Genomic DNA, 24724 nt, shown 5'->3' with positions numbered 1-24724 from the left:
GCCCACTTCTTACACTTAAATGCCTCAAAACAGAGATCCTATGTTTCCCTTCTACTTCTGTTCACCTACCCCTTTCTCCCTCTTTTGTTTAATTTCCCCTCTTCTTTTCCACTGTCCACCACAGCTTGTAACTTAGGTTTTGTCTTTGACTCATCACTTTCCTTCCCACCTCACTTTTCTAATATTGCCATTCCTACAAGTTTCAGCACTATTACATTCCAAAATCCCAGCCATTCCCAACTTTTCATGCTACAAAATTACTCATCCCTACTCTTGTGCTCCTTTCCCTCTTGTTCGTCCCTACCTATTGGCCCACCTCCCTTTCAACTTGTATCCTCCACTCTATCTTTAAGTCTGCCATTCGTACCGTTTGTGGTATCTCTCCTTCTACCTCTAACTCCCCATCTCTCTGCAGTCTCTCCTATCTACCATTTGAATGTTATTTACTCTTTTATTTTCTCTGTATTGTTTTCAAAAGTACTCTTAGTGTAACCCATCTCTTCATTACTTTCTTTTTACACTCTCTCCCATCACTTTCAATCTGAAATCCACTTCCTCCTCTCTGTTGTTAAGCCACACTGTACCCAATCTTGTTCTGTCTTTCGTCCTCCCTGCCCAAAAACACTGGAACTCACTCCTTCTCAACATCAGATCTTCCACTAATCTCCATCTTTTTCGCTCCTACCATAAAACCTTCCTACTCAGAATTGATATAATATGATATGATAGGTTATTTATAACATGCTTAACACGCAGAGGTTTCTAAGCGTGGACCCGGGGATTGAACCTGTGGTGCTCCATGTCGTCTTGCTTCCAAGGCGAGCACTTTGCCCCTAAACTATCCTCCCGAGACTCTTGACTCTAAACACTCCTACTACCTGACAAGTTGTACTGTTCCATTATCCCAACTTAATATTTCTTTCTTAAATCAACCTTTCTATTCCCTGCTTCAAGACATTTTAGTGTGTTATATATTGTGTGCAGCACTTTGGCTAAAGTGCTTCATAAATCAATTACAATGCAAATACAAATACAAATTCCACAGAGAGTTGAGATAAAAGGTGACAAATGAAACGTGGCATGCTGGGAAATCGAGTCGTGCATCCCCTGTCAAATAGACAAAATATGTATCTAATACAACAGTTCTTTTTGGTAAAATGAGTCATAAGATCCATCACAAATGGAGAAAACAATGGCCTGAGAAAATGATGCATTTTTAACTGCGAGCCACAAGTCCTGTAATACAATGAAAAAGCAACTGCCTACTGAATGACTGAAACAGCATGGTACCAGCTTGCACTTCTCTGCAACGTCAAGCCTTTCAGACCAACACTGCATTTCAGGACAGTTGTCCAAGCCCTGGTCATTGATATGGACAGTAGCAATACCCTCCTGCTAGAATCCAGATGTAACCATGGCCCCTCTTAACGCCTTTCAACAGGCTGTAGCATGCCTAACCAACTAAGACAATGTGATCATATCACCCCATCCTCAAGGAGCTGCTCTGACTATCCCTGTAATCATGAATCATGATCAAGACAGCCTGCACCACCCTCACAAAGCAGTCTCAAATAAAACACCATTCTACCTTGCTGAGATAATCACCATCTCCAAAGGCCAAACAATCACAGAAGCCATAACATTACCAGACTACAAAAGGGATTAAACTTGAAAGCTGCATTGCACCCTATCACTAGGACAACTTACCAATGCAGAGTGGCCTCCTCAATCCTCCACTTGAGAGAAGACCTGAAGACCCCACCTGTTTGCTCTGCTCAACCCCTGTTTTCGACTTCTGGAGCCCCACCTCTTCCTCTAGCCATTCCAGCTACATCTGCCTCTCCTAGCCCTACCTTTAAACAATTGGCACATTATGCATGCACAACATTCTGTTGCCCCCCAGCTAGGATCCTGCTTTATGAATCCCAGGCATGCATACACATAAGGTTCAATGTGAAAATGTCCTCAGAAAACTGTAGGCATGTGAAAATGTATGCAGCAGAAAAGTTGTTAAAAAAATATAGTTATTCAATGTAATCAATGCAAGGTGTGAAAATATTGTCAGCAATAAGGTTGCCAAAAAAGGTATTTTAAAATACACAAAAGTACACGACTATGAATGTAACAATGATCCACACATTTTATAAGACCGCCATTATCATCATGTGTTTCTAAAATTCCCACTAATTCCAATGACAACCCTAGACTCTTACACAAAACTGACCCTTCATCGTGCTAAAGCGTTTTACTTACATGTTACTCAATAGAAAATCAATGGAACCCAGCTCCAACCCCATCACCAGCATGCTACAAATGACATACCATAGCCCTTCCCCTAACCCAAACCTCTCTCTAATCCTAACCCTAGCCTTACCATAACTGCAACACTTACCCTAATGCTTACTTTTCTCAAACCACTAGGTTTATCCTAACCCCTGTCCTACGCCAATATCACAAACCCTTCCCAACTTCTCTATCTCTTTCTTTAACACTCACCCAAACCATTATTCCATTGGCCGTAGCTTTACTATAACCCCATCCTAACACTTATCGTGACACATAATCTTCCCTAATGACTAACCAAGCCCCAACATCACCAGCCCTGCAGCAACCCGCTGACCATAACTTTTACCCTAATTCCAACCAAAATCTTTAACCCTAACCACTATCCTACCTCTAAACCAGGCACTCACAAATCCCCCTTTAGCCCTAACAATTACCCTAGCAGCACTACATTTTTGTCTACTTGTCAGCTGCATTTTTTTGACTACTTTTTTCTTGGCAACTGTTTTACTGAGTTATTTTTCCTTCTAAGAGAAAAGATATTTTTATAAAAGATCTTTCCACCAAAAGATACATTTAGAAAGACTGCTCTGTGACCGCACAGAGCAGTTTTTCTAAATGGAACGGTCACACCCCTGCCGCACATGAGAGAGTGCAGGGGCTGACAGGCACATTGGGACCGGAAGCGCAAGAAGAGGAGAATGAGTAAGTGTGTGGGTGCGTCCGTGTTCAATTGTGTGTTTTGTGTATGTATATGTTTTGGTCTGTGTGTGGGGTCAGGGGATGCGGGTTGTGGCTGAAATCCCATGGGTGAGGATGGGGGTGTGGGTGGGGCAGGGCTGATCAATGGGGTGCGCAGGAGTGAAACCAACAGAACATTGGAACTAAACCACACATTTTGAAGGTCTCAAGAGAAAAAGACCTTTACAATGCTGTTTTTATGATCAAAATAAATGTGCACGTTGTAAATCAGCATTTTTCTCTTGAGACTTTTAAAATTAGGTCTTGTCACATAGAAACCTATTTTCACCACAACCTTTTCGCTGACAAAATTTTTGCTGGCAACATTTTCACTGGATACCATACATAAATACATACATAACACAATGGCATACACAATGTAATGAGAGTGAAGCCAAATTAACCAAAAAGAACTTAAGAGACTTTCTTTAACAGTTCAGGTTGATAACTCAACAACAACTATAAAGGCCGCTCGTGAACAAAAATTATAATATTTAAAAAAACACATTTAATCTGGCTTATTAGGTCTATAATCTATTTTCATTTTAATGAGTCTGCCAAGAATGCCTTTTAAAAAGAAACAAAATCTTTGTTCTATGCCACAGGATTACTATAGTGCCTAATAAAAAATCAGAACTCTTTAAAATCATTGGTGATCTTAGAACTCCCCCTGGGCTATGTCAACAACTACTCAACCCCCACTCCTACGAAAACATCGTGTAAATCTAGCTCAATTTACTCACACTAAAACAATTCACGAAGTGTAATAATAAAAACAACTACTCAACTCACATCTTTAAGAAATAGACTATCTGCAGTAGCCTTTCTTCCCGTGAGACTCTCACAATGGCTAAGCACTGTCTTCCTATGTCAACAAAAGCTCAGACAAGCTACTAAAGATTCTGGCATCCTGCTCACCTCTTGCCCTCCCAAAATGTACACATTGCTGCTGTCAGTTCATGGCATTTTGGGCACAGTTCAGGAAGACTAATAATGATTCTTTACTCAATGGTACAGTGGTGGGTGTGCAGAAAGCCAAACAAACATTACCTTGAGCCGAGCTGATCATTCTATTCATAATTCCATCACAAATTGTCAATTTGTATGGCATCATTATTTGTGACGGTCATCCCTATCCAGCTACAAAAATATTAGAAGAAGCCTGCATTTTGACTCCTCAGGCTGGCTTCTGCCTGGGGTAGTAACATAAATGGTGGTTCAAAGCTAGGATGGACAATGTCAGGATGGAGTTGGTTCATTCATATGTGTCCTTTTAATGGCAGTTAGCCAAGCAATACTTTAATCTAGGCTGTAAAACAAACCTGTCCTGACTCGGAACTGCTTTTTTCTATCCGTCTGTATTCAGTCACTGAGCACCCTTTCATAGTCGTCTCACCCACTGACACTCTCCTGCGGAGTTCCACAAAGGTTATTCTTCCCTTCAAAATGTACATCTTGCCTCATATTTGCATCATTACTCCCGCGGTATGGAACTTTTTTTATATTTAAAAATGATTAAGTTTACATTTTATGACAATGTTCTTTCAATCACAATGATAAATGAAAATTAAAAAAGAGAGAGTCAACAAACAGAGGTCCAAGAAAATTCAACAAAAATAGGCAAAGTAGTATATAGGAGAAATAATATTTCTTTTTGTCATACGTGTACTTGGAGTTGCCCTTTTTTTGGATTCTATTTTCTATAGTCTCTCAGGTTCTGTGTACTTTGATATCCTTCAACATTATTGAATCCCAAAATGGAAATAGATTCAAGTATTGCAGCATTTGGTTAAGGGCTCTTGAATCCACGTTGGAGTGTATGTCCATTTTATACTCACGTTTTTCTTTTAGTGTATTAATCCAATCATATCTTTGAAGTTTTAGTTTTATTTTCTATGGGCAATTTATCAACATCTCTTCAACCACTTCTGTAAATTCCATCAGTTGTTTACAATGTAATTTCCAAGCCGTTATGACTGTTGAGTTTGGCGCTTTTATTTTATTATGAAGGACGTTGATTGGAGGGATAATGTCATCTACCAATGTTTTCCTGTACAGTTCTAAGTACTTCCAAGTAACTATGGAGTCCAGGGATTGGAGCGCAAGTTCATACCTAATTCTCAGCATTTGATATGAGGCTGGTAATGCCAGTACTTTCCTCCAAAAAATGGCTCCTTTTCTTATCCATGTTTTTCTTGGCATGTTTATAATCGCTTCACTCCTATAGGTCAAAATAAGGACTAACTTTTGTGTCTAAAATGTCCTCACCGGATTGAGTATTTTCCATACTTTTTATGGATGGCAAGTGCTTGTCTGGCTAGGGACAATGATTTTGTTTTTAAATGTGACGTCCATTCAACGTCTTTTGAGAATTGATTAATCCACACTCCTAAGTGCTTGACTGTTTGAGCTGGAAACAGTCTTTCTCCCTTGATGAAATATTCAGCCGTTTTCTCTTCGGGTTGAGTAGATTTGTAAGTGCCATCACCTCTGTTTTTCTGGTGTTGATTTTTGAGTTATTTTGCTCTGTATATTGCACTAATGCTGTTATTCTTTTCTGTAGCTCCTTTTGAGTTTTATCAAAACAGACGATATCATCTGCAAAGAGTATGCACAGTATTTTAATATAGTTCAGAATTGGTATACCTCCTATGGAAGCCACTTTTGTCATTCCCATGTCAGAAATATATAATCCAAAAAGTGTTGCTGCTAAAGGGCAGCCCTGTTTCAGACAATTCTTGTATTAATAGGTTGTGACATCATTCCGTTTAGTGATAACCTAACCTGTATGGAAGTTTGCGTATATAAAGCTTTGATAGGTTGTAAGATGTTTTTGCGGACAGATCCACTTTGGTAATTTCTCCCAAAGTTTCTATTGCATTACTGTATCGAAAGCTAATTTCATATCTACAAATATTGCGTAAGTGCAGATGTTTTTTTTTTATTGCTTTGTGTTTCAAGCTATTTCTTAATCGTATATTCAAAATTGTGCCGATCCGCTTTGTAAAACCTGTTTGTCTGGAGTCAAATTGTCCTTGGTTGCTGTCCAGTTGTACAATTTCTTCTGCAGAAAAGCAGCGAATATTTTTCCTATGGAATCTAATAACACTGTAGAACGTAAATGTGCAGGCGTGTTTTTGCAGCCTTGTTTATGAATCGGTATGATTGTTGCTGTTCTCCACGTCTTAGGAATTGTGGCACATGTTCTAATGGTATGAACTAGTAATTTACATATCCAAGCCCATTTTTCTGGATATTTCTTAATTGCTGCATTACTGAGGCCATCTGGGCCAGGAGCTCTTGAATTATTTAGATCATTAATATAGTTTTGTATTTCGTCGTGTTCCCAGCATACAACCCAATCTACTACTAGTGATTCAAGTTGTGCTTTCGTTATGTCGTTGGTCACATTATATAAATGTATGAAATGCTTTACCCATTCATCTTCTGGTACCCCAGATATAAGTCTTGTTGTTTGATCTTCTTTATCGCTAATTAATGCCCACAGGTCTCTGGTGTTTCTTTGATTTAAAGCTCTTAGCATCTTCTCTGCATCATTTCGGGTCATTTGGGCTTGTTGGGTTCTAATGGCACTTAACAAATACACAGATGCCCCTCATATTAAGCTACATGGCCCCAACAGAACTTCCTATTGACTTTTCAATCAATTGCAAGTGTTATTGTTTTCTGGATGAGTGATCATCTGTTGATGTCTAATCCTAGAACGACAGAAATGATGCTGTTTGGTAACGTCTGTAAACAACAGAGCCCAGATTATTGTCTTAGTACCATTGGTCATGTGCCCCCAAAGCACACAGAGATAGAGCACTTGTGTGTCGTCCTAAAGAACACAAATGTGCTGCCTTTTTCTACCTAGACAGAAGACAGTGTATGATTCTTTGCATGACACCAGTTACTTCTATATTGCACTGCAGTAACAGGGTTTATCACAGCAGTTACGTAATACAATCTGCTGCAGTGAACATGTGTCTTAATAGACCCCAATACTCCTCCCGTACAGGCTGCCTTCATGCACTAACACGGGTGCCCATGAGGAGGCCCATGAGGAGGCAGGTCTTCCGCAAGTTGCTATTGGCCTTGATCCCCTCTGTTATGTCACAGATACTGGTATCATATTCTATACTCTCTTATTGCATCTTTTCTTGAGACGTCCCCAATTAGGGACTCTGCATTCCAGGCAAAATATTGTTTTCGTAAGTTCGTGCTGCATAATTATGCCTTTCACATTCTCTCTCATGTAGTTTTCAGACAAAAGAAACACAAATGTATCTGTTCACTGGAACAACTTAAGATTTGTTTCGCAACAATCGTGATCTGTGTCACTGAAGTACGGAAGCATTGTGCTTTGAAAAGCCTCAATAACATAATATTACATATTTGTTCTTTTCAGATCATTTCAATATTTAGGATTTCACAAACAGTATGTATGGTGTCACAAGCAGGTGGTATTTTGAAAACCTCTTATTTTTAAAATACCACTTGATCGTATGTTGTTATTCCATGAGATATTTTCTTCATGGGTGTGATAAATTGCCATCTAGCAAGGGTGTGAACACCCTTGTTTGATTTGTTATTAGGCCTCAAACACGAGGTGTTGTCTTTCTAAAGGACTTAGAGTACATTGAGAAGGGAAGGAGACCGGGTTAGTGTTTCCAGGAAGACATCTGTACAGTTTGGAGAAGATTCTGCCTTCGTGTTTCTCTCTGCCTCTCTCTCTTTCCTGACCCCTCCACTTCCTGTACTGCAAAGCACTTTGGGTGTTGTCAGAAGGACAAAGTCCACTCATTTCTACAGCAAGGACTGGACCACTAAGGCAGGATAGCTTTTTTCAAATCACCTGTGGAAATGTACCATTAAAATAAAGGGTCCAACACCACCTTTATAATCATCTTGGAAGCATCTTTTGGAGTCAAATCTTGAAAGAAGATACCGTTAAACCCTGCTGGGAGAGCAATCCATTTCAGAGTCCTCCAGATGTGAGGTGAAGGCAGGTGTTCCATGGCAGAGTCAATCTCTTTCCCCTAACCATCCCCAGGGGATGAACTCTGCTGCTGAACAAAGACTGCATCTCTAACAGTCACCCTGTTAACTGGGTCCTCACTGTTTACAGGATTCTGAAGGTATGTGCCAGCCTCCCCCATGTTTGGGAGCCCGACAAAGGGCTAACCTTGGCCCTTGAGACATTGGAGTGGGACTGACAGCACCTGCAAGCCCAAACAGCCAAGATTCCTGTTTTTGACATCAACCCAATGTGTGCCATGATTCAGGCATGTTCAACACTGAGCGAATTATCAGTACACTTTGATGCTGCCTTTGGGGTTCACTGTTCTTTGAACCTCTATTTGCCTGTTTGACTCTGTTTGACGCCGCACCGCGACAGCTGAAGCACCTCATTGCATCAGCTCGAAACAACGAAGTACTGCTGCTGCTGCTTTGCGTTGTTCAAATCCCCATCAGAAGCACCAACTTTTATATCACTGCTCCTATAAGTCAATCAGGTTGACCTTGGTATCTCCCAAACCACGAACACTGAACCCCTACATAGAACTGACTCTCCTCCACATCCCGGTACCACAGTCTAACCCCGACCACCGAACCAAAACTGGTGACTGCCTGATCCACACAGGTCGAGTAGATGATTCAGGACGGCAGCTACCAATCATTCAACCCTGACTCAACTCCAGCTTGCTGCTGGACCAATGTGACTGCCAAATCTTTAAACCAAAGAGAACCCATGATCGACACCAAGAAGTCGGGTTCAACACCGTTGAATCACCTAGACCTGTGCAAAGGTATTATTGACTAATATCTGCTCCCTTGGTCCCTAGAGGCAGAATGGGCAATTTAAATCCCTTTTTCAACCTCATGAACATATCCCTTGAACATTGTGGTCTTAGATTGCCTTTTCTTCCTCCGTCTCATCCCCTTTGTGCTGCATCTATTTTATCCTTTCATATTCTGTGTTCCTTCTACAGTGGTGGTTTTCTACAACATTTTCTAGTCAGTTATTATTGTACATGGTGTGTTTGATTAAGTATACATTTTTATAGAAACTTGATTGGACATTCCTTCATTTCGGAGTGTTATACTTCACTCTTTGGTTTGCTACTGAAACACATTGACACCTCTCTTGAAAGTATAGCCTTCCCGTGGCACAAGTTACCACAAAAAGAAGTTTATCGCTTAACTGTTTTACCTTTATGATTCTGTTGGCTTTTTTTGTAGAAGCGTGAGGGCTGGGTGGGCTCTTTCACCTCTACTCATCCTTGTACTCCTGCAGGGCAGGGCAGAAGTCACTTTGTCCCAATGGGGTACCTTAAAAGTACAGCATGAGATAAACAACCCATATTCACCCCGCATACTTTCTATGTCACAGTGAAGAAAATATACCATGTGATCCTTACTAATTGCGAAGTATTTACACCAAGATTTGCTAAAACATGTGCAACTTTGTGGAATTCCTCATTGTAATGCACCATTCAAAGAAGAACACAAACTTCAGACCCTCGCTCTCAAGCATTTTTTGTACATCAGCAGCAATATAGTCTACCATTTCACCTTTCGCGGCCACCATTTATATAGAAAGCATAAGTGTACATCGGCTCCCAGCATCCACGCAAGTGTACTGCTGGACATTTATGCTGTCTTGAGGCATTGCACCAGTCATCACATTCTAGCCACAGAATTCTTCATTACTGGCCAAGCCAGTGTAACTGCAAACTGATAAAGTATATGTCTACCTTGTGTCAGAAATAAACAAGCAGTGGCAATAACAACAGTGAAGGACCCACCTATATAGTGCGTATACATCAAGTGGCTGAAAGCAAACCTGGCATAGTAATTTTCATTACACCAGTAATGTGTTTACCACTCCAATAAGTAATTACCTTTCAGAAGACTGATTTGATAAAACACTGTTAGGCAATTTGAGTGCAAAGTTTGATGTTCAGGATTGAATAAAACAAGCTCAAAGAGTGCCTATGAGGAGGTGTTTTTGTCAGGGAGGTGTAGGAACTGGCTGGGAACAGCCAAAGAGATTAGCATCGCCATGGCCAGTCAATGTGTGGGCAAATAACAAAACAACATCTACAAGCTTTGTGTCCCTTTTCATATGCCATTTCACCCTATCTGTACTCTAATGCAATAGTTGTGGCTTAAAGATGGTGCCTGCACCCAAACTAAAAATAACAATAAGCAGGGGAACACCAATGCTAATGCTCACAATGGGTGACAAATCAGTTTAAGTGTTCCATGCTCACTATCACTACAATGGTCATGCAAGCAGGTCACACTGACAATTGCTGCTACCCGCGTTGTTAGGACATGTGTAGTTAACATATGCATGACCTGCAGCCTGAGTACATAAAGGAGGGTAATGACTGAATGATAACACAACAAACAACCAAAAGCTATCATCCATAATAATGGAACCTGTGAGGTGAATACTGATCACAGTAGGTGACCACGTTCCGTATATAAGATGCAGTTCCCAGTTCTATTTTGGAAGATGTGCACAGGCATCACATGAATGATCAGCAGCCCGGAGAGACATTTGTTGGCATGGTGAAAGCAATCATATCTGACATTGTGATTCATTATTGAGTGTTCCATCTGAAAGCAACCATCCCCTGACTTATAGCAACAAATCAGAGTTACTGTAACAAATGGAATGAGATGATAGGCTATGGTCCCTGCCCTTGATCATGACCAAGGTGTTTAATACAGAGCCTGCACAGTGATGTTTCTCTGGATGACCTTAATTTATTTAATTTTATTGGTGTCTTATGAATAGGACCAGATTACACAAGTGCGTCAAGGCAGCAAAGTCATCTGGTCACAACCAGGATATAAAAACATGTGCAGACAATTGACACCTAATTTGGGTGAGTAAACAATTATGTTCAAGGCACAAGCGAGTACATTCTAGAATTTCTAAGGAGACATAGAGCGGGTCAGGAGAGTGTGTGGGCAGGGAGAGGAGCCATGAGTGGATGGTTGGAAAGAAAGTAAGTATAGTTTACTGAAGAAGAAAAAGTTCTATGGAGTCTGAAAGTGCATATCAGGTAAGTCCCTTGGTGATAAAAGTGGGAGAATTGGTGACATGGAAAGTGCTAACCAAGGTGGGAGGAGGGGGGTAGGGCGGGGCATCTGGTGTTTCTAAGTGCTTCTATAGTTGACAAAGCGGGTGTCCAGATGAAGGAGGGAGTGGAGTCATGTGGGTGAATTATTAGGTGTTTGAAGTTTGAACTAGGTGGTGTACTAGGTTTGTGATTGAAGGATGGAAGTGTACCAATACTTGGATAATTTTTTGAAGATGTTGAATTTATATTCTTGTGTGATGGAGTCTGGTAGTGGAATAATTAGCCTCAGTCTTGTTTCCGCAAATATAGTAGAGGTTTTAGTTTACGCTTACTTGATGACCATGGGTATCTGCATGGGCAAACAAGCTCAAGGAATAATTGGAGGGAAGAAGGGCTAGAAGAGTGAATGGTCTTGTCGGTAATGTTTTAGTTTAGTTTTGAAGGGTGACCAGCTGAGTGTTTCAGAGCTAGAGTCATATGGTGATAAAGCTTGAGGTTTAGTACTTATTTTATAGGCTTATGTGAGATAATTTGGAGAGATTTTAGGGTTTTGTAGGGACAGAGCCATATAGAGAGAATTGTAATATTATACTTTGGGGAGTATTAGGGCATTGGTGATAATGATCTTTTGGTAAAGTTGAATGTAGGGAAGTATCTTCCTGAAGATGTGAAGGAGTTACTTGGTTTTATGGTGAAGTATTATCTATGTGGTATAACGGATAGGTCGGTGTCTAATAGGATTCCCAGGCTCCCTGCTTCTGAAGTAGGTGAAGGGATGGTTCAAGGGTCAGAGGGCCATTGATATTAATATTGATATTGATATTTTATTTGTATCACACTCGTGCACAGGTGTTTCAGAGCGCGACAAGGCAAGGGAGGGGAACACGGGAGAACAAAAAGAATGATTTTACTAGGCCCAATGACATTGAGAACGTGCAAGCGCATTGTAAAGGGAAAAAGGTGAAAGTGCATGGGGAGTGGGGAGAAGTGGAAAGTGCTGGCAAGAGGACTAACCATGAATAAATAATAAATAAATAAACTAAATAGTACAAGCAGCGGTGGTAGTGCAGCCAGCAAGTGGCAAGTGGTAGGTTTAAGGCAACAGATAAGTGCAGAAAAAAAGGAGGGACCTGTAGTGTTACAGATACAGAACCCAATGCAAGGGATTGCCAGAGGCAGTGCAGGTGGTAGGCAGGGTGAGCAGGTTCCTGGGTGCGAAAGTCAGAGGGTAACCAGGAGCACGATGGCAAGAGAGAAAAGATCAGCAGGGGAGAGGAGGAGTGGAAGCAGAAGGTCTTGAGGTGCTTCTGGCACCAGAGATGGTCCTCCTCAAGTTTCAGAGTGGCAGGGAGGCGGTTCCAGACGGATGCCCCCGCTGAAGACAGAGATCTACCCCCAGCTTGTTTCTTGAAAAAAGACTGACCCTGAGGGAGCTAGAGCTAGAGGAGCGAAGAGCTCAAAAGGGGGGGTATTTACAGAGGGACAGCTGAAGGTATTGTACTCAGACCCCAGAAAGCCTTGTGGACAATGCAGAGGGTTTTGAATTTAATCCTTGGAGCCACTGGGAGGTAATGAAGAGATTTCAGGGCTGGAGAGATACGCTCCCTGGGTTTGAAGTCCAGGACAAATCTCGCAGTCCTGTTCTGGATAAGTTGCAAAGGGCGGAGAGTAGAGGCAGGAAGATTTAGAAAGAGGCTGTTGCAATAATCCATCCTAGAGAGAACCAGGGATCAAGAGACAGTGAGCTGCTGGGGGAAGGAGTGGAAAGGCAGGATACCTCTGAGGAGGAGCAGTAGGAAGTTTGACTTTTTAGAGGCACCAGAGATGTAGGCAGAGAAGGAAAGTGTGGACTCAAAGATTACCCTGAGGTTTTAGCCTCGCAGGTGGGGGTAAGAGGAGGGCCAAGGGAGGCCAGCCAGAGAGTGACAGGAAAGGAGCATGAAGGTGTGCCGATGAGGGGGATTTCCATATTGCTGACGTTCAGGCAGAGATCGTTGGCGGCACACCAATCCTGAATGTCAGATAGGCAATCAGAGATGAGAGAAGGAAAAGAGGCTGCCGAGGAAGCCTGAAAATGAGTTGAGTGTCATTAGCATAGCACTGAAAATATGAGCAGAAAAGAGCAAGGGTGAGAGGTTACACCCCTGGGGTAAGCCACACGTAGAAAGGGATATAGATGAAAGGAAGGACCCAATTTGGACCTCGGACGGTCAATCAGAGAGGAAAGAGGTCAGCCAGGCCAGAGTCTGATTAGTGATACCCAGGTTTTCACACAGACGGTTGAGCAGGATGGTATGGTTGACCATGTCAAATGCAGAAGAGAGATCAAGTAGGATGAGGACAGAGGAGATGTTAGATTCAAGGTGGGAGAGCAGATCTTCACAGAGGTTCAGGAGATCAGTTTCCATGCTTCTGGCAGCTCTAAAGCCAGATTGATGGGCGTGGAGACAGCCAACAGAATCAAAGTGAAGGTTAAGCTTCGAGATGGCCAGCTTTCCAAGGACTTTACCCAAAAAAGGATTAATGGATATTGGGTGATAGTTAGCTCAGCAAGAAGGATCAAATGTGGGTTTCTTGAGAGGATGGTGCACATGGGCATGCTTCAGAGGGGAGGGGAAGGCTCCTAAGGCAAAGGAGAGGTTGCAGAAGTCGGCCAGGGCAGGGGTGATGGTGTCAATGTGGTCCTTGATGGTTTTGAAAGAACAGGGATGAACCTGTTTAGATGAGACTTTCAAAGATCGGATCTGTCTTGCGACCTCGCCAGTGGAGAAAAGAGGAAAGGATGAGAAATAGGGTGGGGGGGCGGGTGAAGGAGGACCAGAGTTCACAGAAGGAGAGGGGAGAAGAGGTGCAGGGGAGGAGAGGGTGGACAGGATTTTTTATATGAATTGAGAGGCAAGGGCCATGCAAACGTCCTGGTAGGCAACAGGCAGGGTAGAGACTGCAGCAGGGTTGGCCAGCTCCTTGCAGATTTTAAAGAGTTTGGCCAAGTTTTTAGATGCCACGAAGACACAGGCTTGGATGTTTGCTCTTTTCTTGGTGTGGACAGAGAGTAGATATTGCCTTTGGAGCAGGCAACAGGCCAGTTTGTCAGAGGATGAACAAGACGCCCTCCATTTCGCTCAGCTGCCTTACACTTACATTTGAGTGTAGCTAGGTCTGATTCCTACCAAGAATTGCACTTGGATTTGGGCTTCAAACGGATCCTCATGACATGGGCAACAGCATCAAAAGTATCAGAGATAGAAGAGTAGAGCGTAGACAGGGCAGTGTCAGGATGTGAGTCAGGCAAAGGAGGAGGGGGTGGAGAGAAGGTTGTGGAGACACGCTTCATGGGCCGGATATCTCAGAAGGTAGGTGGCAGGGTTGGGGTAGGCTTGGCCTGGGGGAAGACAGGGAGAGATCAGAGGAGAGGAGGGAGTGATTGCTCCAGGAGAGAGGAGTGGTCAGAGGGATGGGGAGGGGGAGGTCAGAGAAGATCAAGACATCAAGTGGGTGCCCTGCAGAGTGAGCTGCGCCAGAGGGGAGTATAGAAAGGGAGAGGGCATCACAGAGGTTACAGGAGAGTACAGAGGAACAAGGATATCAACTTCATGTAAAAGGAAGGAGTGATCAAGAGTGCTGTTCGTGCTGACCTGCTTGTTTTCTTCTGCTCCGCGATCCTGCTGTGATTTGGACACCTTGTATCATTGGAAGAGATTTCTGGAAATATCTCTACCTGTGACTTTAAAGCCCTGCTCTGTGGTAGGCTTTCTACGTTATCCAACCTGATTCAGTTTTGCTAAACACACTGCTTTGCTAAAAACAATATCCTTTTTTCCAGCAGCAAGGCAAGCCTCGCCCACTTCAACTACCAAACCCTTTAAAAACTGAGATGTGCGCTCATAGCCCGCTCGCATTGTGGGAGTGCTTGTGAGTGCTGTTCGGCTGTTCAGCTGTGCCAGCTAACCAGCCGTCCGACTCCTGGAGCCGCTCACCACCTTCTCTCTCTTGCTTGCTTTCCCTCTGTTTGAACTTTCTCTCCACAGGTTGCCTTCTTAAGCACCTGTGTCTAAACAAATCAGTTTTAACAACCAGTGGCATGCCCTTACATATGCTGGAAACAGCTATGCCTAGTCATGTTCCCACCCTTATTGGAAATCCACACTCACTCGCAACCATGCAAACTATGGAAGATTCACGTGACAATGAAGAAACATTTGGAAAATCTCTCCAAAAAAGGGAAACGTTCAAAATCTTTGAACGAAGACATTAAAAACTTCTACTTTATTAAACCTATAGAACCAAATAAACCTCTGACCCCAAACGATATACCTGTGATATACCTGTAAAAATTCCTGCATGTCTTATTGAAGCCCCTTTGGTATCAGGTGAACTTGCTTACACCCCAAACCATATCACAGATGCAGAGCTTTTAGAGCAGATTACGCAAGGAAGTCTAACGCTTCTGAATGATTCAGCACATCAAGGGAATAAATCTGATGCATTAAATTGTCACGATGAACCAGCAATATGTCATGCAGAAATAAATGAATGTGCCAGTGTGAACCTCCTCATGTTATATTCACAAGTGCTCAAGAATGGAACACAATTAAAGTTGCCTTCTGTATAAATGAACAAACACGGTCTAACCAATGCCATATGAGACACGTGTCTTCTACAGCATGATACAGTAAAAGAAAATATAACTTCTTTACAAAACAAAGATTTAATAATACCTGAAACTCAACAAGACCTATTACCTAAGCTGCACTCAACAAACCTCTCCGACCCCCCGATATTGTACCTCAGAATCTCTGAATGCCTCTTCTGTTTCCTCTGCTTCCTCAGTGAGGTCTTTTGCAAAACCCACTCAAAGACCTTCTTCTGGGTTTAAACAAATCCTGATCCCAGCCCATGAGAACACATTGACAGCCATGAATATTGATCTATGATGCTCTAGATAAAGAAACAGACTAGCATACGATCATGCTCAACCTATTGAATTCCAAAATGGATTGGATCGCGGCTGAATACCGCTTCTCCCGATAGTAATAAAAAATAATATCCATCAGAGTTGTATAGACCCTGGGGAAACAAATGTAGTGGATCTAGCATTAGAAGAAAATTCTGTTTCTGACATTTTAGTAGATGACATCATACAAACTGATATCGATCAACAGCCTTCTATAATAAAAATACCTGGCATCAAAGAACCAATATATGGAGTTTTCAAAATAACAAAAAGGAAGAGGAGAAAACAGAGGAAGATTCCATCCAAACCACAAAGAAAAAATCTAAGAATCAACCACTAAGAAATAAAACATCAAAGAGCAAAGCCAAAAAATTGTATAGCATTTAGATTTGTCTGCTGATCCATCAATTTTTTCTGTTCATCGTCAAATGAGTCCCCCAATATAATGGTACATTTACGACCATGGAACAAAAAATAACCCAATTTACCCTACGATCTCACACTCAAGCGAGAACAGAAAAACAAAAAAAGACAAAGTATCCTCTGAACTCATGGAAAAATCAACTTCTGACTTGAGAGATAGCGAACAATCACCAAAATCTAGATTATATCGTAGTCCCAAAACAAATACAAATGGATATGATATAGTAAACGCTCCACACACTGATATGACCATTACCCCTTCTAGAGACCAGAGTAAGAAGGGTGAGTAAACTCTGCTTCATCAGGATACACTAACTATAGTAATGATTGATAGACAAAGAGGGGACCCCTATCCAAATCGACCTACTCTTCTAACTGTCTTTTCTAACATTCCTACTCTACAATTAATTGAGTCACACGACATTCAATTGGTTTATCTTGAAAGAACTCGTAAAATGGTTAAAGGAAGATCAAGCATCCTTTCACAAATTATTAAAGAAGCAGTCTGGGGTGAAAGAAATATTTTAGCAAAGTTGGGCTTTACCTTGTCAATTAGTAGAAATTGTTACACTGAGAGGGAAGCACAAATATATACTTAGAACTATGAAAGGGAAATAACCCATTTGATATCTCGTAAAGAAATACACACTCATGCAGAATCTCTTGAGCCCCTGATTATAAATTGTGAAGGATCTATAGGTAAACTAACACAAGGGCCCTCATTACGACCCTGGCGGAAATCTTGGTGCAATATGCACCATGGAGCACGGCGGAAAGCTGCCGATACCGCCATGGGGGTTGGCGGATTTACCGCCCCATTCCGACCTTGGCGGGGCGGTAAATCCCTATTCCCCATTTTACCCTTCCCCATTCCCATTTTTGCCCCATAGGGTATAATGGGAGTGGGGAAGGCGTTAATTACGCCACCGTAAAATACGGTGGCGTAATTAACAACAAGGTCCCGTAGCGCCATGGATTTCTCCGCCCGGAAAAACCAGGCGGAAAACGCTCCATGGCGCTACGGGAACTCGTAGTAGGGCGGACGGGTCCGCCGCGAATACCGCTGGTGTAAACCCACTCCGCCAGGGTCGTAATGAGGGCCAAGCAGTTTACTTTGATACATCTACTCATTCTGAGGGAAAAACGGCATTGAGTTGGCTCAAGAAAGCGATAAAAGACACAAATCATTACACAAATTATAAATGCCAACCAAATCACATCTGAGAGAATGTTAAGATAGCTATATGGAACAAGAGAGGACTTAACTACCTAATGAATATCAATAACAACCACCACCTGATATAATCATACTACAGTAGACTTAACTAACAACACCACCCCTATGGCCAAACTACAATCTCATTTGGATCCCTGCTAATAAACAGACCAAAGGCAAACCCATGGCTGGCCTGCTGATCGGCATGAAATTAGACTTGAATGCTAGCCTTACTATATGGGCCTCCCCACATCCATGCATTCAATTGGCAAGATTGATATGTGTTGGATACTATGAACTCTCAAGCTTCCCATATAGCTAATTTAAATCCATACATGAACCCTGCTCTATTTATTTATGATGATTTCTTTGATTACATAAATCAAATGCTTGATCTAACTACAAATGAAACCATCCCGTATAAAACCTTAATTGTAGGAGACATGAATATATCATGTATTCCAAAGAATGGCATGTCACTAAAACCAAAGGCAAAGAGATGGTTAAACCTAATGCAAGAAGGAGACCTTACTATCCTGAACGGAACAATACAGGGAGACCTTCCACCTCAGCAAGCCTGGAAAAGAGACCAGTCAACGGCTATTCTAGATTATGCATTTATATCTTTGCAAGCAATAACTTTTATTGACCATTTCCAAATTGCGACCACCACCTCCAGTGATCACAATATGTTAGCTATCACCTGGCGACATACTTCGACTGTTATGAGACATTACTATACACCACAATGCCGCTTGACAGAGGACTGTAATAGAATGAAATGGACAAAATTATGCTGGATCCTTATCCATCATCCAGTATATACTCAGGCTTTTTGTCAATATTACATATATTTATTACAGCCACCAGAGCAAAAATGAGGGCTGAAATAAAATAAATAAGATCAACAAATTTCAAAGAATACAAAGGGAAACTCTCTAAGATCTGCACCAAATATAACATTTTTATAAAACATCACAAAGCTCTGACAATGCAAGAGGCAAATAAGCTTATGCTATCAGCACATGAGCATATGCTATCAGATCTATCCTCTAAATCTAGTGCAACTATTTGAAAACTTCTTAATGAAGGCACAAATACTGGCCCATTGTCGCTTCTTTTAAATACAATTGCAGAAGATACATGGAAAACCCATTTCTTAAACCACTTTGCCGATCCAGCAGTGAAGCCCATTAAGACAACTGTACAACAACATGACCTTAGCCCCTACAATTTGATCACCTAGATATCTTGATCCAAAGTTTAAAAAAAACTAAGCCTATCCCGAGCTCTGGGGCCAGATGTCCTTTCAAACGCGATCCTAAAGGCCCACCCGGAAGCACAGGCAAATATTCTCTATGAGATATTTCAAGATGTGATACACACAGGACGTATCCCAGAAACGTGGAAACATTCAATACTGATACCAATATTCAAGATGGGAAATCGGAGTCTACCTATTAATTACTGCCCGATTGCTCTACTCGATATGCCGGGAACATTTATTGCGAGATTTATTCTGAAAGATTTAAACATCTGGCTCAAAGTGACAAAAATGTTGGACCCTCACCAATCTGGCTTTATTGCCAGCCTAGGTACTTCTGTCAATCGCCTATCTTGAACAGCCTTGAAAAATCAAGCATGGAGATCTAAACAACCTATATATTTAGCCTTCATTGATTTCAACAGACTTTGAATCAATATGTAGGGATATCCGATGTAAAAAAAACAATGTATGCAGGATGTCCAAATTACATACTCCAGGCACTACACCAATTATATTCTAACACATTTGTCCAAGTTAAATTAACTCAGGAAGGCCTCCTATCAAGACATATCCCTACCTGTAGGTGTCTGAAACAAGGATGCAATTTGGCTGCCACACTATTTAATTTTTATATTAAAGATATGTACAAACATCATCAAACCACGAGAGCCTTCCTGCCTAAACTCTGTGGAGACCCAATCTCATATTTATTCTATGTGGATGTTTTGAGTTTTAATTGATCAAACGCTGATAGGGCTCCAGAGACAATTGCAGGGGTTAACAAAATCTGGATCAGAAAATATGCTGTGTAGAAATATAAGTAAATGAAATATTTTGAGACTGTGCCCTAACACTAAAATAAATAGAGCTCCCCTACTTAAATGGAGAATAGGATAACAAAAAGTGGAAATAATCCATGAGTACAAATAGCTGGGTATAAGTATGAATGATAATAAAGCAGACCTCCCATATAAAAATACTGGAATACGAGACCTATTCCTTGTGCTCTCAAACAAAACTCATCAACAAGAAATACGGAAAATGTTCATATCTGTTGATAATAAAATTCTACAAAGAAAAGGTAATTCCAACCATTAACTTATGGTGGCCATACTAAGCTCCCAGAAAACCACCCAGACTTGGACTATGTGGAGGGTGTCATTTGGAAAAATATCTTATGAATACTGAAAGGGTTTCCAATCCAAATAGTACAATATGAACTAGGACTTATATCAATGAAAGCGATTGTAGCATGAAATTATATAATGCTACATAACAAATGCATGACCAAAGACAAATTCCGAGACTCCCTTATAACACCTTTAGCAAACCTACTAGAAAATACTAACCAGGCTCCCTTCGTCTCATGGAAGCAATATTGCATATTAAATGTGACAAAAGCAGAAAATGACCAGATTCTAATTGAAAATAACCCTAATGGAGTGAAACAAAAAGTTTGGCTCGCGAACTGGAGTGCAAACTGGAATGAATGTTATAAATATAAGATCTTTATTAATGGCCATTTCATACTAAAAAGACCAAACCAGATTCATATTTTTGTTTTTATCAAGTTCCCTGATCAAATATACTGAATGCAACTATGCACCTACGATTTGACCAATGGACCACAAATGCACTGCTTGCATTAAGAACCCGGGACAAAACTAAAGGCATCTTGAGACACTTGAATACCCCCTAGTAGACTGTATAAAGTTGAATATGTTAAGACGAGAATACTTCCACAAGTTCTTTTTGGATTATCATCTTTTGACACACACTAAATGTGGATAATTATTTTTAACGCAGAACATATATCTCAAAATATAAATACAGTCAGGTTTTTTATGAGATCTAAGATGAGATGTTTTTATCTAGTGATATTGGTTTATAAATGAAGCTGAATAGAAAGAAAGGAATCTCACTTGTATATATTTTATCAGTGTGCTTACACAATCTATTATATTGTATAATCTTGCTTTCCTTTATTTGATTTTAATGTCAAGAGTTGTATATATTTGTAAAGTTGCATGTCAAACTACAAAAACAAATAATAAAATAAAAAAAGGAAGGAGGTGAATGTGTTGGGTGCCAAAGACCATGAGATCTCTCTAGCTGCGGTTGAGGCATACATTGCTTTGGGACATCCATATTTGTATGGTTGTACGGTGTTATCCAAAGCAGTTCTTGGATTCAATGTTTGGTCAAATGGAGAATGCACATTCTGTGACATCTGTGTATCCTTGAAATGTGGATGTTTGTGTGAGGGGCATGATATAAGCAATGAAGAGGCATTGGGATAAGGTGAGTAATTTCCTTCGGGATTTAAATGAACGCTCTCACTTGTACTATTGTGGTGCAGTTTTGGATAAAATACTCAGTCCATTTTAGGGCAGAGCCGTGTATGCCTAGGTAGAAATGCAGGTTTTTAAGTAGTGGGGTGACTGATGGTGTCAAATGCTGAAGAGATGTATCAAAGGATCAGGTAGGTACAAGTATTGTTATCTTGTGGGAGCAGGATGTGTTCTCGCATTTATAGAAGTGTGGTTGGTTTCAGTGCTTCTGTGGGGTCTGAAACCAGAGAGGTTGTTATAGAGGAAGATATGCATTTTTGAGAATTGGATGAGTGTGTTGCCTGCTAGTTTCTCAATGATTCTTGATATAGATGGTAGAAAACAGATTGCTCTATAGTTGTGTGGGTTCCTTTCATCAAGATTATTTTTTTTAGGAGAGGTTTAACTATGAGCTCTCTGGCGTATGAACCAGTTGAGAATGAGGCATGCACAGAATTGTGCTATGTGGGGTCCAGTAGGTATTTATTTTGTTTTATTATAGAGGCTGGGAAAGGGTCGGTCTGAGTGAAGGGTGCCTTCAAGTTTATTATTATCTTTTCGATTTCCCATGCTGATGTAGGCGTGAAAGCTTTGATTGTATGGCATGTATGTGGACATATGCGGCGATTGTAGAATGGTTGTTAAAGTTGAAATTTTCTAAGGTGTTCTGGATTGTCTCAGTCTTGGTTTGTAAAGCTAGAGCTATATTGTCAGACCAACACCGGGTAGGAATGAAGAGGTTGCTCAAGGTTTCAGGTTCAGTGATTTGGTAGTACTTTTTGAAGAGTTCAGTTGTTTGTGATTGAGCTTTGTCTATACTAGATTGATACACATATTTATTTTTTCTCTTGAGAGGATATTGAAATTAAGTTTGTCCTTTGCTGATTTCTTTTTTCTCCATTTGCATTCTGATTTTGTAAGTTCACCTTTATGGAGGATTAGGTCAGAGTCAAGCAATTTGTCAGATCGTTTTTCTGGTGGTTTGGATCGATACTTTACTATGGATGTGATGTCAATTGTGGTGGTTATTTCATGGTAAATGTTTTGTAAGATGTCTGTGGGGGTGGTGAGGGACCTTACAGAAAATGATTTGTTGTTGAAGGTTTTGGTGATTGATGTTTTTCATTGATCCAATGGAAATCTTATGGGTTTTTTTTTTTTGGTTTGTGTGGGAGATGGAGGGAGTATCAGCTGATGACCAGGTGTTAGTGAGGAGGTAATGATCGGTCCATGCTAGTACAGTAGAAGTTGCTTTGAGGGAGTGAGATTTGAATATAAGATGTCAATTGAATGCCTTTTCTGGTGTGTGTGGCCAAAAATTAATCCAACATGTAGAAATGAAAAATATCGAGAGGACTTGTGTTTTGAACATAGCCTATGAACATACTAAAGGGCAATCTTTGGTTGGAGTACCAATTTTATCGACAAAGGCCATAATTTGATACTTTAGTTCGTGTTAATGAGACTTATCTGGTAAACAAAAATATCATGTGTCTGCAACCTGCCATGAGGTCCAGTGCTGTTGTCTAGGGCAGGTGTGTCCAACTCCAGGCCTTGAGGACCGGATTCATAACGAATTTTCATGATACCCCTCATTAATATTCATGAGATAAATGTGCATACAATTATTCTAAATGTATGTAACTGTTTCCTCATGAATATTAATGAGGGATATCATGAAAACCGGTCAGGTTTCCAGCCCTCGAGGCCTGGAGTTGGACAACCCTCATCTAGGGTTACATTTTTCCATATTCTAGGCACACTGGAAAAGTATTGTCACTGGAGCCACACATCCTGCCAGAGAGCTGCTTCCAAATAAGCTCTTGATTGGTGCAAATGTCGATGAAATGTTCAGACATTTAAATTTTACACTGATAATGAAACATATCTCATAGATAGGATGGTAGCTCTCACCAGTGTTTCACAATTTTGTTCAGATATCAGATGTCTGATTTTCCTTAACAGTTTTAGGTACTAGTGAGTATTTGAATTACTCTGTTTACTTAAACCTTTGAGCTGACATAGTAGTCCAGGTAAGTATCCAGTGTTTTTACTTTGGACAATGTTTTCATGACACTTCCATCAAGCTGGAAGTTATCATACCTGGGATCTAATTTAGTTCTCATATGAGTAGAGCCAAAGATCAGTAGCTCTGTTTTTGCATCATTGAGACACATCCAATGCTTCTGCTTCCATTGTTTGTCTTAAAGATTGCGTTTAGCATGGAGCTATCCTATTCATAATCTCCAGTTAGTTCTAGCAGAAGCTGAGTGTCGTCAGTGTAATTTGTAAAGGTGACATTTGCATCCTCCAGCAATTCACATAGAGGTACCACATACATGTTAAACAAAGTTGGTGACACAAGCAGGCACCCTGTGGGACTCCACATGTGATGGGTGCAAAATCTGATAACGTGTCACCCAAATGGACGGCGGATACTCTGTCCATCAGAAAAGCTTTAATATGCTCTATTTATAAGTGAGCAATTTCCGGCTTTCTCCAAAGCAGCCAATAAAATATCATGTTCTATTAAATCAAAAGCTGCCGTTAAGTCCAATAAGACCAGCATACCGGCCTCTGCCCGAATCAACTAAATCTAACAAATTTGATTGCATATGCAATAAAGCACTTTCTGTGCTATGTTGTGTCCTGAAACCAGATTGTTAGTTGAAGAACACATCAAGGGTGCTAATATGGAATAGAGCAGGGATTCCTCTTGCCCATAATACATGATTTTATTTTTACTGTAGCACAAACATGTAGCACATTGTTTACATGTTAGAGAACGCGACACAAAGGAATGAGCTTTAAATTTAGTCTCAACATTGCCATAACAAGATTCTCACTCAGACTAAAAATGGAACAGATTTATGGGTCACCTTTTTGCTGGATCCACATTTAATTTGATTTGTTTTGCTTCATTGCTGTATATGTGCAAGCTAAAATATTCAGCCCAAAGTACCAAACCCATTTGCTACGTAACAAATCAAAACACAGTAAATCCAATAACATGTTTTCCCTGTCAGCCCATAATTTTCTTGCATAATCATTTATTTTCATATATATTTTGCAGTTTTTTCTTGAACTGCCTGATTAAAGTTTCTCGAGTTGGCTACATAAAATACACTCCTAGTATATAAAACATTTCATATAGTATATCTGCTGTTATGCAAACATCCTCCCACAACATCTTTTATTCAACAATTCTGTAACATTTCATGGAGACCAAAACATTCTCTCGCAAACTTACCTTCTCATTGTTGAAGTAAGAAAGTGTGGATCCATCAAATTTTACCCATCTCTTCTGAAACATGTAGTTTCTGTAATTTAACAAAATTATAATTTTCAATTATCTTATCCAATCTTTTCAGAATTAAATTGCAGCCAAAAAAATTAGATCAGGTTAAA

The 24724-nt window shown here is 40.7% G+C and overlaps 1 protein-coding gene across 3 annotated transcripts in view; it reads right to left on the bottom strand.

Annotated features, from left to right (window-relative positions):
* Nucleotides 1-24724, bottom strand: part of ARAP2 (ArfGAP with RhoGAP domain, ankyrin repeat and PH domain 2) — a 1740202-nt gene that overhangs the window by 1162853 nt on the left and 552625 nt on the right. For all 3 annotated transcript variants that reach the window (XM_069631830.1, XM_069631832.1, XM_069631831.1), the window contains one exon: nucleotides 24567-24636. In XM_069631830.1, the coding sequence (XP_069487931.1) occupies nucleotides 24567-24636 (70 nt within the window). The remainder of the gene's footprint in view (nucleotides 1-24566; nucleotides 24637-24724) is intronic.

Source organism: Ambystoma mexicanum, chromosome 6q (genome assembly GCF_040938575.1).
Source record: "Ambystoma mexicanum isolate Mex_15411 chromosome 6q, UKY_AmexF1_1, whole genome shotgun sequence".
Lineage (NCBI taxonomy): Eukaryota > Metazoa > Chordata > Amphibia > Caudata > Ambystomatidae > Ambystoma > Ambystoma mexicanum.
The sequence above is the reverse complement of the archived record's forward strand: the minus strand, read 5'-3'. Positions and strand labels throughout refer to the sequence as shown.